The sequence below is a fragment of the Pangasianodon hypophthalmus genome, chromosome 11 (assembly GCF_027358585.1).
Source record: "Pangasianodon hypophthalmus isolate fPanHyp1 chromosome 11, fPanHyp1.pri, whole genome shotgun sequence".
Taxonomy (NCBI): domain Eukaryota; kingdom Metazoa; phylum Chordata; class Actinopteri; order Siluriformes; family Pangasiidae; genus Pangasianodon; species Pangasianodon hypophthalmus.
The window spans coordinates 15022115-15042981 of NC_069720.1; the positions used below are offsets into that span (position 1 = coordinate 15022115).

The window sequence follows — 20867 nt, forward strand, 5'->3', positions numbered from 1 at the left end:
TTGCAACCTTCAAGATCTTGAAGCCTGTGGCCAGAAAGGTGTACAAAGATGTCAGATGCTCAGTAGCCCATGAGTGGAGCATCTGAGGCTGAGACTACCAACTTATTAACTATTCCAACTCAATTCCAACCCAAATGTTGAAACTTCACTACTTTATCTAGAAGTAAAGCAATGTTTGACTAACCAGGTCTAATTTCAGACAGACACAGTCCACTAAATTGTGATCCAGACTGTGATCTGGATTGAAATTATAGATTAAAAAACTGAAATTAAGAAGAGGATAGAAATACAGACAGCAATAGAGAGAGAAGTGAGAAAGAATAAACGGGAGCTCATTTTTGCCTGCCAGGTCATAGAGAGAGCGGTTGAACTGGTCACACAGTACAGAGGTCCTACGAGTGATTGTTGCCATATCTGAGTACATTTGACTTTGAACCGTGCCTTCACTCCCCTCTCGAGCAGTGAGGCAAAGCAGGCCTTCCTGCAACTTGTTATTTGCGGTCATGGGTGGGAGGGCAACGTTTGACCTTCTCCACAGCAGCTGCAGCTTTCTAAGAAAAGTCTCCTACCTGCAAGATTTCTGGAAATACTAACCTAATCTGCTTATATGTATATTTAGCATGTGCGGCTGACTGGCAGACAGCCTGTGCAATAGAATGCATATAATTTTTGGTCGATATATGATGTAATCTTGGCTAAGAAGAAGACGATGAAGAGGAAGAAAGTCATATGGTATCAGTCAACAATTATAGTTGCTCTGCTGATAAGACAGTATACAACTAACCCTCATGGTCCCACTGTGTTTTGAGCCACCATTGCACCAAGCTGTTACACAAGCTTTTGGCAGCTTCTGTCCTATTCACAGCATCTCGGCACATGGCAACTTCCTCAAGTGCCTACACAAGAATCTCAATATAATATTCTATATTTCACAACAAATTGGCAAGTTTGTCCAGTGCCACAGACTGTCTTTAGGTGAAGTATCTCAAATGTGGAAGGATCTCTCTTCCCCTGCAGCCTATCGGGCAGACTTGGGCTCATCACTCAGCCCACGTAACAAAAGGGAGGTTGGGGAGTGGGGGGGTTGGGGGTGATCACAAAGTGTGATTAGGCGTCTCACTGAGGAGTCCACTCATTCAAAACACGCATGCAAGGAGAGGCTTCTCACCCATTCTTGTACAGATTTAACCAATTAGCTTCGTCACACAGCTCCGCGTTCCCAGATGGTTCACAGCTAATCAAGTGTCGCTTTTGTTTCGTCTGTGAAAACAGTTTTATTGTTGAAGTGCAGGGATAGGCGAGACTCACGACGGCCGCTGATGAAGAAGGCGCTTTTTCACAAAAGTGGAAAAAAAGCAGGGCTCATTCAAGATTCATGGGGCACCATACAGGAGGAAGCGTATTGATTACAAAAAAGCTGCCATTTAAATGGAATTCAGATGACTTCACAGCTGGTGTAGCGACGCCTCCTACCAGCATCTGAACAACTTCTGTTCTGTTTATGACTGATGCCTCAATAATATTGAAAGGTTAGAAAGAATGGGCCAGCATGGACCTTCAGATGCTTCAGAGGCAGCAGTGCAATTGCCAAAGGTTTAAAAAATGGTTTTAAAGTTAGCAAGCGGTTTTCATAAAGAACTCATTTATATAGTTTTGGATATCTAGACTACAGCTGCAAAAACAAATATTTTATAGTCAATTATTCATCATATCATTTTCAAATAATATAATGTAAGAAAAAATATGACAAACAGCTTTTATCGTCTTGATATTCTACTTATATGTTCCTCTAAGGCTAATTTAACAATTATAACCAATTTAAAATTACAAATAATGAATTTGATAAGGAATTTGTTTTAAACAAAAAACAACTGTACTAATTCACATAAATGAGGCCTCATCATTAATCTTAACAAGCCATAATTAAACAGGCTAAGCTTAACCAGCCTCATTGAACTAGGAAATTGCAACACATATTTTATTACTACATCAAAAAATATCAAGCACCGTCCATGAAATGTAACATGAGGCAACATCGTCAACCGTTTAGTAATCGTGTGTGTTTTAGGTTTTGCTCTTTTGACATCTCTCTCATTGCCACAATCATTCAAAATTCTATCTGCAATTTGTAGCTTCTGTGGTGTTGCAGGTGTTGCATGGAAAGAAGAGACACGGCTCACTCTATCTATTTTCTATCAGTCATGCTTTTAAGGGTCACAAATTAGTGTTGAAGTTCACAAAGATTTGTGCAACACAAAACATAAACCTTTTTTCTGTATTCTTGTTATCTAAGCAAGAAGCCTACATGTTGCAAGTGAAATCATTCAGTCTGTTTTTTTTGTGTGTGTGTGTTATTTAAAACTGCCTCAACAGTGTTGGGCCTGAAAACAGTTTTGCGCACAGGACTATTTGGTGCAATAACAGCAGCACTGCTGCTGCACCCAACAGCTTCACTAGTGTATTATTTTCTACCCAAAAATAAAGGCTTACATTAAAAGACATTTCTGTTTTGGTTAAGTAAACAACACATTACATATAAAAATCCACACTGATCCTTTTTCACCACCACATAATCGGTTATGCTGCAGATGTCATTCTTGAGACCCAAAAGCAGAGATACTGTTACTGTTACTACACTTTGTCTTAAAAAGACATTACACTTAAGCATTAACAAGCCTCTTAAAGAATGATTTTGGCATTCTACCCCAATGTGAAGCGGCGTGTAACTCAGTGCTGTCTTGCCACAGAACGAAAACGTGGCAAATAAAAGCAGTTCCAAGGCCTGGACGTAGCCTTAATATCCATATTTACTTATTTATTTATATTTCTCCAACTCAGACAGATGGAGAGGCTGAGGGCATTTCTGGGGATAAATAGTTCAATAATTTAAAGTCAGTTCCACACTTAGCCTGCAACCCCACCACCCTCACCCATTTTAATTATTAAAAACAACATCTGACAAAAAAGTAAACACTAAGGAAACAAAAGAAACTAACAAAGATGACAAGTAACCTTGCTTAAAGAGCAAACATTTTGTTAGCAAATGGATGCTTTGTAGTGGCCACCATCTGGAGAGAGCCCAGAAAGGTTGGATCGTTTCATAATGTATGCAGAGCGTTGCTCCAATCTCAACTCGCTCACTAACACTGAAGCGCCAAAATGAACGCTGGTTTAATTAAATCCAGAATGCATCTCACTTTGCTCTCTGTGTAACTGCTGCAGTCAAATAAGACTGATATGTTCGACAGCTTCATGTGCCAGACAAAAGGATCTAAAGAGTTTTCTTGCTGAGATGCGAATATACCCCCTGGACAACACAAAGAGGAACAGGTCAGCTCTTCATTGCTCAGTCGCAGAAAAGGTTACCGGAGTAACCAGGAAGCGAACGCTCAAAAGCTTCAGGCTGAGTGACCTCCATTTAAACCAGCTAAGCTGCTGGGTAAAGGAGAAAGATTTGGTGTGGGACGGAATGTTGTTTATTAATAAAACAAGCATAAGCTACTTAATCAATATTATCTCTACATAATGAGCCAACAAGTGAGATATTTTTATGTCTTACATAAATGTGTCAGTATTGCTAATGCAAATATGAAGGTCATGAAATTTAATTACATTGAAAGGAATTTGAAAAACAAGCACATGTCAGTTACAGCACAGAGAAATAAATCTGTTGAGAAATGATGAGCAGATGGGAATAAAGGCTATGTGGACAGAGAAGCAAATTAGGTAACATATTCCTTATTACAGGACCAATCACAAGCAGACGTACACAGATACAGATACAGAACGTGAGAAGAAGGTCCTGTTCAACACCAAACCCAGTCTTTCTTTTATATTCCACCAGCCATACGGTAGTTTATTTTTCACTTCTTTCACCATCTGTAGCAACTTTCCCCTGCAGACAGCCACAGCTGTCCTGCTTCATGTCTGTGCTCTCTTTTATACTCCCGTCCAAAATGACTCTGCCACACAATAGTGCCCAGACAGGAAATGCCTTTCAAGATATTAGGGCTACTGGATTGGGATTTAAAATATGTATATGCTGTATTAAAATTTATTTATTACGCATGCTGAAATGCTTTAGGCTGTGTAAAATGAACTTCAGATCCCTGAATTGTGTGCAAGGCTAACCGGTATGCACAGTGCTTATGTAATGAACGAGGGGAGAAAAATGTATTGAGCGATAGACAACAGCATCAGGCATCAGGCAAGCACTCACACGTGACAGAAAGCATTGATATTACAGAGAGTAGGCAATGATGTGCATGTTACAGATCAATCCATCTGAACAACCCACGGGGAAAAATACAGAAGGACATTTGGATCTTCCAGCCTGGCTGGGTTGATGAGAGAAGTATTAGTACACCGGTGATGAAGGAAACGCGATTGTTTATGTGCTGGAGTCTATAGGAACAGATTACACAGTTAGAAGAACCTGACCAAAAAACAGAAAACAAAGAAAAGAAAGGAGGATAATTCTCACTAGGGGTGTTGCAAAGTCTTTTCCTCCTCTGGGATGCAACATCACATGAGAAACTTTTCAAATGAAGTCCTCAGCAAGTCCTAATATAATCAAAGTTTCTCGCAATATAGGCTCAGCAATGCATCTCTCGCTACCAGCCTTAAGACAATGGCACTCTTGTTGAATGGCATGTGAGCACAAAGGCTCTATTCTCACAAGTTAGTCAAAGCTGCTGTTCTGAAATGGAAGAGATGTCTGGTGAGAGACTAGAACAGTCTGAGCTGCTAGAAGACTCTCTCAGTGATCTCGGCAAGATAGACTGACTGCCTCTGATTAGCGATAAAATCAGTGTACATGCATACACACTTAAATATTATATATATATATATATATATATATATATATATATATATATATATATATATATATATATATATTTATATACATACATACACACACACACACACACACATACATACATACATATATATATATATATATATTTGGAAGTTTTCTTTTTTCTCTTTTATACCATGACTACTCATCAGAAGCTAGATATAATTTGCTAACTCATAATGGAATGACACTACAGGAGCAAACTCAATATTTTGTTTGGTTGCCTTTCTAGTTGCCTTCTCACACAGACATTAACAGGCTACCATTAGAAAATTGTTGTTATGGTTACGGATTAGACTGGAGCTATGTCTCTATGTTCTTGTTGCTTTTAATTACCCGCTGATGCCTGACGAGGCCTGGTCAGAAGAGAATTTGCTGGTCTCCTGGACTTCTGCTGTTGTATCTGTCTCAAGGTTTGATATGTTGTGAGATGCTCTTCTGCACACCGTGGTTGTAAAGAGTGGTTATTTGAGTTACTGTAGCCTTCCTGTCAGCTCAAACCAGTCTGGCCATTCGCCTCTGACCTCTCTCCTCAACAAGGTGTTTCCACTCACTGGATGATTTTTGTTTTTCAAATTAATAAATGGATGGAGGTTCTTGCACAACTGATGTAGAACCTCCATCCATTTATTAATATAATTTATAACATGTTTATTCTTATAAAGATAATTTTGTATTTTATATTCTGTGAATGTATGTAGGTAGAGAAATTATAAACAGTAGGTACTCTTTCTCCTCTGATATTGCAGTGCGGGTCTATTTCTCTCTCAGTGTCTGAGTGCTGAGGCAACTGGGGAGATAATACAGAACTAATTAGCAAAAGACTACTGCACAGGGGGACGGGAGTGAGACCTACAGTGCAGGTACACACCTCCTCTCACACTTCACAGCACTCGACACTGACTCATCACTCATCACCATACACACATATGTAAAGGACTTACACTCAGCTGGCTCCTCTCTTAATGGGGTATACATGCAGGAACATATGGAGAAAATGTAGTGCATAAATGTTTTTAAAAAACCATGAAAGAAAGAAAGAAAGAAAGAAAGAGAAAAAGAAACAAAGAAAGAAAGAAAGAAAGAAAGAAAGGCACATCTGTGTGTGAGCTCTGTGTGCGTAATCACAAAAGTGGTCTAAAAATGATGCAGAAAAAAACCTCAGCAGTTTTTTTTTTTTGTCTTGTGATGGTTGACGTATAAAGCTCTCAGACTGCAGCCAGAGAATGTGGTCCAAATCTGCAGAGCGAGATCAGCACTGACAATAGACATTAAACAGATTACACGAATTTGCCATGCAATCAGCCTTATGAGAAATTCACCCAGCAAAGGCGCACGCTGTTCGCCGAAACTTACAGCATTTCCTCCCCACTAGAACCTTATCTGCTTCATTTAATCAAATCATGTTGTAGGAAAAGTGTTTCAAATGGGGGTCGTATCACTGATATTAAAAGCGGCAGTGCTGAATACTATCATTTGATCGTGGCCTGTTCTTTAACACTGGGCATGTGCCAGACGAGAGCTTCTCAGCTACAATGTGAACCGAGCACTCACTGTGCCTCGAATTTATTTTTATGAATGAACCCGAGCTCATTTGTAATGAATGGTAATGAATGTGTGTGTGTGTGTATGCATGATTTTATAGCTTGTCAGGGAACAAATGTCCCCACAAGCATAGGAATATCTGACTGTTTGTTTGTTTTTTAACAAACTTTAAACAACTTTTATATTAAAAAAGAATTAAAGGTTTCTTTCTCGTTACCGAGGTTAGGGCCTGGGTCAGATTTAGGCGTAGACATAGCATTAACTAGCTGCATAAATAATTATATCAGTGGAAGGTCCTCAGAAAGATAGAAAGACAAATGTGTGTGTGTGCGTGTGTGAAGCAGTATGATGGCATGGTGGTTTTTGCTGTAACCATGCTGGTTGGTGGCAAGAGGAAGGAGAGAATGAGAGACAGAAGTGAGTGAAGCAGCGTGAGGGCAGGGGGTCCCTTCCCACAATGTGTACTGCAGTAACCACAACAAAGCTTGTGGTTCATCCCACAATAGCCTTAAATAGATCCAAATTATTATTATTCCTCTGCCTGTGGAAAGAAAGGGAAACACAAAACGGCTGCAACTCAATACAGGCCAGGACGTACAGAGACACTTGTGTCTTTCTGCTACTGCAGAAACAAGACTACCGAAAATACAGTGGTCTGTTTCATTTTTATCACAGTTAAGCCCCTCTACTCACAAAAGCTTTGTAATTTTAGGCACAAATTCTCTTAGCAAGAATTAAAACTAACTTTTAAGTTGTGCTGAAGCTTGAATGCAGTGTTCCTTCAGGAACGCATCATTGAATTAACTAGTTTAAAAAGGTGTATGCTGAAAAATACCCTGTAAGTGCTCTGAGCAAAGTGGGTCAGCCATATTTGCAACTGTTCACCATGCAAACAGTTCCCAGGTCAGATAAGGTAAGCGCAATACAAAAATATATCAGCTTCCCTCTAAACGTACACATACGTCCTGACTGTGCTGTTATCTTTTTAAATCAGCAGTATCCTTCCATTGTGTGAGCACGGGTGAAAACAGACACGAATCAAATGGAAATATTGTTCAATAAACAACTGAAACTGTACAGGGTTTCCCATGTCACACTCAGACAAATAAGCAACACTTTAAAGTTTACATTTTAAATTGTCCTGTGGTAATGCAGTCAGGGCTACAACCAGAAATTTTAGTGAGGTCCACATTGTAGAAATATTTAATATTACTCAGTGATGAATGTGTACTACACCAGCTGCTAATTTCTAATCTGTTACACAATACTTCCCGTCTTCCATTAACTGCTCTAACTCTAGTTAGACTATTTACATTCATCAAGTTAAATATTTTGGTCAACAGTTACTGTCTATTTCTATCCCTATATCCTTCTTGTCCTCCTTTTCTCTCTCACATCTCTTCACCGAATCCTGAAAACGTGTATAAAAAAGTGTATAAAAAGTGTATAAAACTAGCAAGCTGATCTGGCAAGCAACATTCAAAATATGACTAAAAAAATGTTTAAAAAACAAATTGACATTTGCATTTTACAAACCACCAACTGCTCTCACAAACACTCACATTTATATCATGTCATCACATAAACACAAACATTTACACAGTTAAATGGGGAAAAGTGTGATCTTTGTGACTTTAACCGTGGCATGGGCATTGGTGCCAGATGTTTGAGTATTTCAGAAACTACTGATCGCGTGGCAATTTCACACACAACAGTGACTAGAATTTACACAGAATGGTGCGAAAAACAAAAAACATTGAGTCAGCGACAGTTCTGTGGATGGAAACACCATCATGAAAAAAGCAGTGATTTTTTTTTCCCTTATGAGTCTGTGTCCTACATAATTTTAGTCATCTTTTTACATTTTAATCAGATGCAAGACTTACCTTTTTTTTTTTTTTTTTTTTTACATCTAATGCACAATATGTATTAAAAGTTAGTTCAATTCTTTACATACAACACATACAACACTTAAGTTGAAGCTTTATAACTTGAACCTGACCTTCAGATCAATCAAATCAGGATTTCTGTTCAGATTAGTACAGTTTTAACTATTAAAGCTCGTTGATTGATTAACAAAAAAGCTCAAAATGTGGCACAAGCCATGAACCAGACTTTTTGAAAAGAAAACAGTCACTGGCTGCAGCTTAAGTTGACATCTACATGGCTATAGTATCTCCTAGTTAAAAGGTTTAAAAGCGGTCTTGCACTCTATTCCTAACAAAACCACCTGTTTTAACTAGAGGTCAAAGGGCAAGCAAGAACCAAAGCACCGACTGGCGGCTAATGAGAGTGGCTGTTTATCTAAGAGGTCAAATGCCTTCAAATAGGGTCGTGACCCTAACATCTTAAGCCACAACCTTTCCCCTGTGACACCCACTGGCTATAAATTAGCCTGTAGCCCTGTGCAGGGACTGAGGGTGTCTTGGTTTTTTCTAGGTGATACCGCAGAAGTGCAAGTATTAAAGTATTAAACCTTCAATAGCAATAAGTACAAATGATAAGTACGCACATTAGAATTGGCTGCTGAATGGCTAATGGAATTCCACCATTCAACTAACTACATAAAATATGGTGTAAAAATGTAACTTTTTTGATTATTATGAGTGTCATGAATGCAGTGGTAGGAGATTTAATTACTGCTTCCATGTGCCCCTAAAACCCACCACTTTGGCCATGTGAGCATGAGGTCAGCCTCTCTTCAAACGGCTTTTAATCACAGCAGCTTCAGCAATGCTCCCCTGCTTTAAATAAGACAGAGGAGGAAACTTGATCAGATTGTATGTGCCTCAAGATGGAGGAAAAAATAGAGAAAGAGAGACACAGCAGGTGTGTGTGTGTGTGTGTGTGTGTGTGTGTGAGAAAGAGAAAGCAGCAGAGCAATAACAGTAGCTCCACTTTGTAAAACACTTGTTTTCTTTTACTTTTCAGGACTCCAGCCATTCAGATGTTAGCAGGATCAGACTCTTTTTGTTTGACCATTAAATCTGAGGATTCAGAATCTCTGAAGAAATGAATTACAGCCACAGTGTGGTGTGTTCAAGCGCAAATCTTCACAAACATATTGTTGTTAATTGTTAGTGCAATATTGGCCTTTGTGATACTGATATCACAGACACAAGCAATATGCAAATGAGCACTCCAATGAAACATGACTTTTCTGTTTTTTTGAGCACAATAAATATGTCTCTTTTCTTGTGTGATTCTGAGCAAATTAATACAGACCAGTTTTCACAGGTTCATCCATATCATACAACCTTAGACAAAATCCTTATGAACTCTAGTGCTCTTGCAGTGCTCCAAATAATCACAGTGAATCACTGCACTTTTTCCAACCTGCAAGAAAACACCATTTTCTCAGGCAGTCCTAAAAAGATATGCTTGCAGCTTTGTTCATCTGTGTTAATCAAGAGTTGAAGGAAATATCTTCATACTTTTGTCACAACAGAAATATTAGTGTGGAGGTGGGAATTGGGGGAGTTGGGGAGGGGGGTCTTTCTTTCCTTCCACCAATAAAATGGGCATTAGCTGCCAACTCACTCTGGCTTTAGAACAACAATTTGTGAGCAGGAGGAAATGAAAGTAATTGAGGTTTGTCTGATGAAACGAAGCGCCTTCCTTCCAAGTGAAAGCTTGTGTTTGTGTTGCTGTCAGAACAAGACAGATCCCCTGCTGCCTCTTGCCAATTAACAGTCTCTCCATAAGATATTTGCACTGGCCTTCTCCGTTTCAGAGCTTCATGTATAGGATAAACCATGACGGGAGTCAACTTAGCTGGAGTTAATCCATTTTTCGCAGCAAGCAGTAGATTGGATATAAGAGCTGTTACAATATTGTTTTTCTAATCAAATACATTACATAAAAATGGAATTTTAGCTCAAATTATATGATCATTAGCAGTTTTATAGGGTTAGAAAATAATCAGAGCTAAATTAACCACTTTGATAAACTTCATTTAGCTAGCGAAAAATGTGTACACTGGTAAACCAGAGAGAACCACCATATTCTGTAGTGCTGAGAAAATCTGTGCTGTGTGAGAAGGAGACATGACAGTTGTCTTGTTTCCTCTAGATTACTGTTTTATTACTGCTGATAAGAATTGTATCTGTATATGAGAGTGTTTGTAGGAAGAGTGCATTTCGGTGTTAATATAACACACCAGAAAAACTTTCGGAGACAATAATAAGACTGACATACCACGTGAGACTTAACCCTGGGGGGCAGTGTAAATACATTTATACATTTAACGCACACAACGATAACACAGTATTGTTCATGTATTTTGATAACAACATCTAACCCAGCATGAAAAGGGACTTACCTGCATGTACAAAGTAGGCCAAGTACAGGTCCAGCTCCTTAACAGAAACTCCTATGTGATGCGGCTGCACGCACAACCCTGGGTTCGAGCACTGCGGTGATTTAACCAGCCTCTCGCCATCAGTACTTTCAAGGGGAATACCTTTGAATAAAATCACCATGACCAGGTCCAATCGCCACACTTTGTCTGCCTGGCGCAGGCAGTCGATCCTCCTCATCTTGCCTTTTTGGTCGGGGTTGGAGAGCACACAGCACGGAGGCTTCTTTCCCGTCACGGTGAGCACAAAATCCTCGCGGAACTCGGGCCGGATGTCCTTGCGCAGTTTGGCCAGCAGCCGCGACGCCCACTTCTGTTTGACCTCAGGCTTCTCGCTCAGCAGCTCGTCCTTCACAGCGCGCTCCTCTTCCTTGGACATGCGCTTCTCGTGCTTCTTGAAGTACTTTCGCTTGCGGGCCTGCAGGTTAAACCAAGTGTAGGCGAACGCACGCACGTGGGGCAGCAGTGCTTCGATGAAAGGATGGAATTCATCCTGCAAACAAGCAGCGGAGAAGAAAATCAGGGCAGGAAAGAAAAAAAGAAGCTTGCACAAAAACTTAGCATCACAAATCATCTCACATACGCTGTTGAATGAAAATGATAATTGCTGGAGAACTTGCGAAACCTGTAATTGTTAGTGCACAAATGTTTCTATTTATGGAATGTAATTTTCTCTCTATTGTATTAACATATATACCACGTACACATGAAGAATGCATACACACCGGTAAGTATGTTTGTAATTATGGGGTGGTGTAACACCATTAATTCATAATTTTTATATTTAAATTCCATGAGCTTTATTAGCATAGGGAAGCCCTCAATAAGAGGAGAGGGTCTGTGAGCTGAGGGTTTCAGCATGTGTGTGTGTGTGTGTTTGTGTGTGTAAGGCCTGTCTACGCCGTATCTTGGCTCACTGGCAAGAATGTGGGTCTGTAAGGGTCTGCCAGGGCCAAGAAAAGGAAACAACCAAAGAGGGAAATCAGACCAGCTATTTTTATCTGTTCTCTGTAAAGTTGTATATACATACATATACATATATATATATATATATATATATATATATATATATATATATATATATATATACACACACACATATAGACATATAAAAATATACACACATATATATACACATACATAGATAGATCGATATATATCTATGTATGTATGTATGCGCACCACACAGATACACACATGCTGTTCCAGAACAGCACTGAAACAGCACTGATCCTACATTATCCGAGAGAAGCCTGGTGTTTTTTTCAGTTTCGAGCGTGTGTGCATGGAGAAGGTACAGTATGTGAACAGATTTTGGTTAACCTTGCTATTATTATAAAATCAAAAATTGATACAAAAAAATTTCAACAAGTACAAAAAACAACCTTACCCTTTTTTGTTTTTATTTTTTGCACTACTTGCTCCAGTTTAATTATTCCTCTTTTCATAATCCATTACTTATACTTTGTTCTAATGATATATCAGTATTCTATACCAGATTAAGAAAGGTTGCAGCACTATCTTTTGGTGTCTTTTCACACAACAATCACTGCTACTGGCACAGCACTCATTTGACCCACTGAATGAGAGAATGTACATTTTTCCTTTTTTCTCTCTCCAAGTCAAAAACCATTACATCAGGACCATACTATGAGCAGTCAGTCAAAGCTTTATAACTCTAAACTACAGATTCGTAGAGCTATTAATTAGGCAAATAACTAATATGAGCCTGACTTTAAATACAGGGAAATTTTACACAGAACAGATATTAAACAAAATACAAAGAATACTGGCAACCTGCCAATCAGTAAAATAGCATTTCTACAAACACCCTTAGCAGTGTTACATGCCCCAGAAGCCACAGAGTGAGCATAAACGGCTTGCCAGCAAGTGAGCAAAGGGCGCCTTCGATTTTATGTGCGCAGAACCGAGTGAAATACTACAAAAATTTGAATATTGCCCATTATAATATGAGTCTGAACAGACTAGACTTTTGCTATATATATTTTATTACATAAACTTTACATTGCTGTTGCTTAATTCCTATAAACAGTCATACACATGCTTAGCATAAAACTAAAGAGTTCTTCAGGGTTATAACAGTGGTCAAATTAGATACTTTTAGTAAAGCTTAGTCATAATCAATAGACTACAGCAATCAATAGTCATAATGCTTACATTACTATAAAGCATAAAATTAATAACATCACTAATCTAACTAATTTATCTTCATAGTGACATTTATTTATTTAAACTCTGATATGGGAGATTTAGGTACGACTGTAGAGACGTGTGTGTGTGTGTGTGTGTGTGTGTCTGTGTGCATGTGTGGTTGAGCAACAGAAACAACACCCATGTTCCCTTTAAGATTACAAAATATTAATATGAATAATTTAAAAATATTTTTTAATATTTCCATCTCTCTAGGCATTTTCTTACTATGGCATGTTTTAGGTTCATTTTGAATCACAAGCATAAATCCGTCATCACTGACCCTTCAAAATAATTCAACCCAAATTCTAATAAACGTTAATCCCAATGCCAGATATCTACTGTTATTGAATGCATGCTACATATGCATAATATTTCATGTCTTTAGATAACTATGGAAAATGCATTTTTTTTTACAAATGTATATGTAAGCAATTTTTTTATCTGAGCACATATGATATTATAAGAATACAAATTATTAATGATGTCCAAATTGCAGAAACTGACCCTATAGTTAAAACAGTAGTTTAAAAAAGTTAAAGTGAACTACCTCTGTGCACCTTAGAGATGGCTGCAGTGTCTCTAAATAACAGGCCTCCCCCCATAACTCAACAAAAACTGTCATTTAAAACAGGAATAATAGTAATCCTGTCCTGTAGTTACTCTCCCCTCTCACTCGACATCACAGAGGCCTAATTATGAGGGAGTCGACAGGGCTCACTTTCTCCTTTTGTTGCACGTCTCCCCATGGAAGTAAACGCAGTTCAGGGGAAACTGTTGGCGAATGGTGCTCTTCTTACAGAGGGGTGAGAAGCAGCCCAAATACAGCGCGTCCGTTCTTCGCTCACACACACACATAACACACACCACAGACAGCAAGGCAATAATGTAAACTGGCTCGACTAAGTCAAAGATTTTTCTCCCAGACTCCTGAAGTGAACTGACCTGATTCTCCTGTCCTATCGCAGGGCCTCCATATAGAACAATAGTGCCACTGGGGCCGAAAAGACAGAGGAGTTAAAACCGTTAAGTTCACCTGTGAGCTGCCAAAAAATTTAATATATATGTATGTATATATGTGTGTGTATATATATATATATATATATATATATATATATATATATATATATATATATATATATATATATATATATATGTAATTGTGTGTTGCAGTTTCTAAATTATCTGATGGCTAAGAATGTTAATTTGTTTGTCTGTAATGTAATAATGTATTATATGTAATATTATAATAATCATATTATTCATTTTCCTCAATTCAAATGGTCAGTCAAGGATCTGTGATGCTAACAGAGCAATGTTAAAACCTATAAAGACAATAACTGACACATAACACAACGTCTTCAGCCTGCACCAAAACAGACAACGCTGGACATCTCCTCTGAGCACTTAATCGATGCAAGAGCATGTTCTTACAGCGCAATCATTTTAATGCTGTCCAAAAAAACCTCAAACCAATTCAGAAGCACTGTAAGCTGTGTTCCATTATATATCACTAATTTATCCATCACAATTGAGGGAAAAAAATCCTTTCTATATCAGCTCGTTTAAGTCTCACAAAATTGATTTCTTTTTAATCTAGAAATATTGTTGCTGCAATGGACAGACATGGAAGAATATATGAATATTATTGTTGTCAAATGTGTGAGTAATACTGAAATAAAAAATATCAATACATAATTATTCAAGACCTGGGGAAAATGAATGTGTGAATGATATCAAAGTAGTTAATCTCTAGTAAAAAAAAAACAAATAGATAAATTATAAATAAAAATGCTTGATATTAGAATGTGTTGGAGGGCCTTTTCTAACTTGCAGTCCCACTGTTAGAGATCTATTTATAAATTCACAGAAATAACTTGGCGAGTCTAATTTTTCCAAAGAAATGTGCTATACCTAATGCATGGTAGCTTATAAATATGATAAAAGGTAAAAAGCAAAATCGTTCTGGATGTCTTGCTCAATTTTGATTATCCCATCTATACAAAAATTCATCAGACCCCTTCATACTGGAATACACCTCAGAATTTGGCCTCTTTCACAATTAAAGCCTTGTTACCTCACTTATTCACTAGCCTTCGCTCCTAAATTGTGTTACATATACAAGACCTATCTTTACAAAATAAGTTAACTTAAAGTCGGACAGCACCTGACAGCCAGTGCAGGAATGACTCTGTAAGGTTCCAATTACTGTTTGACCAAAGTGGTCAGGAGAAAAAGGCCAGAAATTAACAGCCTGCTTTTTTCCTTTACTGGCTCCTTACTCCTTAAGCCTTAGAGTCCCCAGTAAAAGGACATAAAGTCAGTGTTTTTCTCAAGTCCTAAGAGCTGATCAGGTTATGATATTAAACAAAAAAAAGTGTACAGGTTATGTGTTCTATTTTTTTCACTGTTGTATGCATGAACAGTCACTCGAGCTGTGTGGATATTTTGGCAACGCAACCTGGACTTCTCCGGTCATCTGTGAAACAGCCTGAGTCATAAAGTGTGTGTCCTAGGTTTAGCTTAAGTTTTGCTACAGCCGAGTCGCCAAACAAAGTAACAAGCGCGAAGTCCACTCTTTATGATGAGCTCGTCATAAAACTACAGGAAAGAAATCCCAGACTAAAAAGCAAAAAGTTGGCGAGACCGCGCACACCTTCAGCTCGAAATAATTGTCACACTCGCGGTTTTAAATAGTCTGACGAAGGCATTCTTCTGCACCGAAGTGTAACGTTAAAAAGCCCAACATATGAGTGTGTGTGCAAATATTAGGTGAGGTGGGCGCCATCCGCCATGTGCGAGTTTACTCTGTCAGAGCAGGAATGCTGCTGGACATAAAGTTACTCCAGTCTCAAACCCATGGTAAGCCCCGTAGTCTACGCAGAGCTGTCCCGCACAGGAAACATACACAAAGCACAAATACAGCAAAAACAAAAACAAATGTAGTAAGACACACACAAAAATGTCACTTACCTGTGTTAGGCATAGCGGAGAATACATATCTGGTGCTCGAATTTGGGAAGTGTATGTATGTATGTATGTACGTATGTATGTATGTATGTTTGGATAACTGTAACGAATCGGCGTGTTTATGTATGTACGTGTTGATGTGTGAGTGTGTGTGTGTGAGCGCGCGTGTGTGTGTGTGTGTGTGTCCGTTTACTTGTGATCGCAGCGTCCGCCTGTGTGTGTGTGTGTGTGTACGTGTGTGTATGAAAAAGAAAAAAAGAAGAGACAGACAGAAAAGGGAGAGAGGGGAAAAAATAAAGGCTGCTTCTTGCTTGCTTTCACATTTCCGACTGTAGCGAAGCGCGAGCGGCGCTGCCTCAGCGCTCCGTGATGAACTTTAACCCCGCCTCGAGTCGCGCGCGCGGCTTCCCACCGCACTCTCCACCAGCCGCTACCGGACTCTGTCCGCCGTTAAAAGCCTCCGCTTTACAACCGAAACCATCACACAACTTTGAGCAAAAGACACGGTCTGTGGTGCTGAGCTGAAACTGTCCCGTGGCGGAGAGAGGCGAAAAATAAACGCGCGCGCACGCGCGCGCAGAGACACACAGAGCGGTGTCAAAAATCACCGAAAGAAAGCGATCGTTTTATCCTGCATTTCATTCGCGTGTTCAGAAAAAACAAAGACTGTCATATAAAAAGTCCTCCGGATGCTTTGGAAAAACTCAGAGTCGCACTTTTGTATCTCGCAGAGCCGGGCTGTTGATCGTTTGCGTTAAACCAAACCATTGCATTCGCAGGCATGCGGCGATCGAGGCTTCAGCCGAGCCGGAGCTTCAGAAAACAGGGGGTTTCACGGAGATCACAGCAAGATCCTCGAAGAACGACACAAGACAAGTTGCCTGTTGCAAAAATATATATAAATAAATAAATAAATAAAAGCCGGCACCGGTCCTGTGTCGTCGTTGCAGTGTCAGCCTGAGAAAGAGGGAAAATAAAGAGCAAAGTGAGCTCAAGTCCCGGAGAGCGGAGACGAGCCGCAGTCCCGCGCCGAGCTCACACTTCACTTTTGCCCGGAGGAGAAACTCTCCGCTCCTTCGTCCCTCAGCAGCACAGCGCCCTCCGCACCGGCGACTCCCACCGAGGCTCAGGCGGGACAACACCGCCGTTTAGCCCTCTTCTAACCCTGCTTTAGTCTAGCGTAAACCGAGGCGACTGGATTCCGAGCACCAGGTCGCGAAGTACTTCGATAACTAAAAACACTTCCTTTACAACAATGTCCAAAGCGGCTTCTGTGAGCTAACAGCACATGCTAGGATTTACATGGTGTTATGAACACTAGTGCATTGGGCCACTCTTTTAGTCTATACTCTGCTTTTATTTTTTTATACAGAGTCAATCAAGTTAAACGAGCCTTTAATCGCAAAAACGCTCCCAAGTGCAGTGCTTAAACGTAGGAAAGGACGAGGGAGAGAAGAGACAGGTTATGAAGACCGGTAGCACAGACTGTGTACACACACTGTGTGATATGGGGTAAGGTTACCACAATCGGATTTGGATTAAAAACTCCGATAACTCTATTCAAAAAACAGCTCAGTCCTCCTTAACTTATGTGTTCAATACTCCTGTCGCACTGTAGGTGAAAATTAGATATCAGGCCACATCATGGACATCCAAATCAGCAACAACTTTGGACAGCATAATGAAAATAAAGATTATAACTATAAAAGTCTAAAAACTGGCGCACATAGACTTTGGCTAATGTTAAAAAAGTGACCAATACCTGCCAGTTTTAAACACAAAAAAGATATATCAGTGCGTCACCTACATTAATAATTAATATAGCCTATGATGTAAAAAAAAAAAACAAAAAAAAAACGATATATAGGCCTATATGTATTTAAAAAACACAAAACAAAACAAAAACAACAACAGAATATTAACAACCGGTCTAGAACACTCCTGGCTAATTAACAAACAACAAGGTCAACTTTAGACTAAACTTTAGCACTTCCTGTTACATCCTCATAATTAGAAGATACTTTGCCTAGAAAGAACTGCTAATATTGCACCATATACTGTTAATCACGTAGTTTCTCAGGTACATTTCAGTAAGCATTCAGTTGCATTCCTAACACCATAACTCTCAGAAATAAAGGTACCAAACTGTACTTTTACTTCATTTGGGATGGTATTATAAAGGGTACATGTTCTTTTAGATACATGTTGGATACATGTTTGATTAGATTTCAGAGTATAGTAGTCGTTAAGGTCTAATTGTGTACTTGAAATTATTTTTAAAGGTTCCCAGGTAAAATATACACAGGACAGTTTGGTATCTTTTTTTCTGAGAGCGTACATATTTAAAAACTGGCGAGAAGTAAGGTAAGCACTCCAGCACACCTTATTCAGTGATATTAAAGATAAAGTAGCAGCATTTGTCTTTCAGACGGAGTATGTGGCGTCTTGCCCCGGATTTCTCCCTGATCTTTTTCCGGTGTAAGTCTACTGGGGGCGCCCCCTAGCAAGTGCTCCTGAGCTCCGCAACTTCTGCCTGCTACATGTACTACCTTAAGAAATCAAAAGTGAGATTTAATTGCGGTAACTATTGATTTGACCTCAGTAGGATATGATGCAGTTGTTCTTCAAGGATTCTTTGAATAGTTAATGATTCTTTGGGTTTTCGAGGAGGTTTCTACACGGAACCCTCTCTGCTGTAGAGTTCCACACAACATTTAAATATCCCACCAGAAGAGGTTATAGATTTCCTTTTTTTTTCAGAGAGTATGCGACATCAAATGCTTTTTAATATCACTAAGATTACAGTTGAATATAAGCCTTTAGACTTTGTTGAAATCTTAGAATGTAACTCAGACTGCACACTGAGACGCATGTGCTACGGCCAAAATCCGCTTTCAGTCGTACCCATGGTCACCCTAACTTGCTGCAGGTGCACGTGCGTGTGTGTGTGTGTGTGTGTGTTTACGGGCTAGGTGAAGCTGCTCTGTGATTGGTTGACATTTCGGAACACAGCGCGCCTCCTGGATTCCATTGGACGAGTTTCGCGTCAGAGAAAAAAAAAGTGCCGGTCACATATTTCACAGGAGCCTAAAACCACACCGGCCCGGTCGCGTTTATGAGTAAATATCCATAACGTACAGTTTTTAGACGGTAAACTGCAACTGCATACTAATAGAGGATGGAGACATCTTATTTATAAATAAGGCTTTTTTTTCGAAACACTGGCTGGTGTTTATCTTAAGATAGTCCACAGGGTCTCTCATTAAGCAGCTGGCAGCATGTTGTGTCGCATTATTTTTAATAGACTACTAATTTTAAAATAAGAACAGTGGTAAAAGTGGCTATTCATGCAGAAGCTTTATAAAGATGAAGCGCTTCATTTTTGATGTGTGGAAACTTGCTGTTTTTAAAGCTGCACGCTTTAAGCTGTAAGAAATTCGACAACAGTGCGAGGAAAACAAACGCAGATGGAAGCGAACTGTCCAAATACTGCAGTTCATGTCATTTTCGAGAGTCAAAACAAGTTTTTTTTTCACTCTGGAAGGCATAACAGTGCTCCAAGCTTCACACATATGAGAGTGTATTATACGTTAAGATAGTAAGGCACAACAGGCAACCACTGTTAGCTGTCACACTATTTTCAGTCACTATTTAGTGCAGTAGTGTGCATCTGGGACATAGCCATAACCTACTTTTTGTGGTTAACAGGAAGCTGCAGCGAATCTCCAGACAAAAGCCTTGACTCTATACAGAATCCCCCCATGTTGAATTAACACCTGCAGTGTTTCATGTAAGTCCAGCTGGACACAAATGAACACAGAGTTCATTCAACACTGGGGATTTCTTTATGTGCCCTGCAGCCTTATCAGAGACAAGCTGCAAAGGGCCTTGCTCATTGAATTTTGATTATGCTTCTTGCTTCTTTTAAGCCTATGTGTTGAATGACATGTCATGTCATGACATTGTCATTAAAGAGCCCACTTATTATTTCAAGCACTACAATCATTCTTTACAAAGAAACAGTTGTTTTCAAAGGTCTACAAAAGTGGACGACTAATATTTAAGTAAGAATTATCAATACTACTTCTAAACTCTACGACTAAGCCTCATTTCTGTGTTCCCGGGATAAGCTCCAGATCAACCGTGATCTGTTAAGGAAGATGAATAAATGAAATAATATTACAGTCAGTTGCATGTAGATGGCAGTTTAGTTTTGGAAATATTCATCAATAGTAATTAAGTGATATCTCAGTAGTCTACAACTTTTATGAAGTATACCTTAAAGCTGGCTCAATAAATTTCTACAAATTTTCTTAGACTGTTTCAATAAAATCTAAACTTAAATCTTAATAATATTAAACTATAATTCATTAATAATATGACTAATTACCATACTCTAATAAGCTATACATTATGGTTCAGTCACTTTACTTTACTGTTACTTAATTCTTGGATGAGTCGTCTGTGTTTGATAGTTTAATATGGACAAAACGCAGCTCCATATGCATGTACATCTCTATTATGGAATTCTTCAAAGATATAAACATGGACAAAAAGTCAATTGCAATTAGGAACTTGATGTATGCAAATTAAATATCAATAAATGCAATAAGCCACAACAAATAACTGCAGTGTGCTTCAGTAATAACATAGAGGTTGGTAAAATTCTGCTGATGAAGGTCTTCCAAAGAAATGTCCTATTATGTTCCCTATCAAAACGGTTCCAGTAATACAATCTATAGAAATGAGGTATAGCCCTTTCTTTAAAAAATATACTGCAGGCATTTGTACAATATATCCTAATCTTTTTGTGTTAATTGTTTAAGTCTTCCCCAGACGCAACAGTGCAAAAGCCTCCTTAGTAGGCCCTTTTATAAGACAAAATCAGATTAGCATTCAAGTCACCTCTGTCACAGACACTGCAGC

General features: G+C 39.0%; 1 protein-coding gene across 7 annotated transcripts in view; it reads right to left on the reverse strand.

The window, feature by feature from the left end:
* The window catches only part of nfia (nuclear factor I/A), a 155381-nt gene that overhangs the window by 105137 nt on the left and 29377 nt on the right, over positions 1-20867 (reverse strand). For 5 of the 7 annotated variants that reach the window (XM_053238113.1, XM_026925943.3, XM_053238114.1 and 2 more), the window contains exon 2: positions 10725-11253. In XM_053238113.1, the coding sequence (XP_053094088.1) occupies positions 10725-11253 (529 nt within the window). Of the gene's footprint in view, positions 1-10724; positions 11254-15944; positions 17167-20867 lie in introns of those variants that run through there. The other 2 variants (XM_053238115.1, XM_053238118.1) reach the window with 2 other exon arrangements.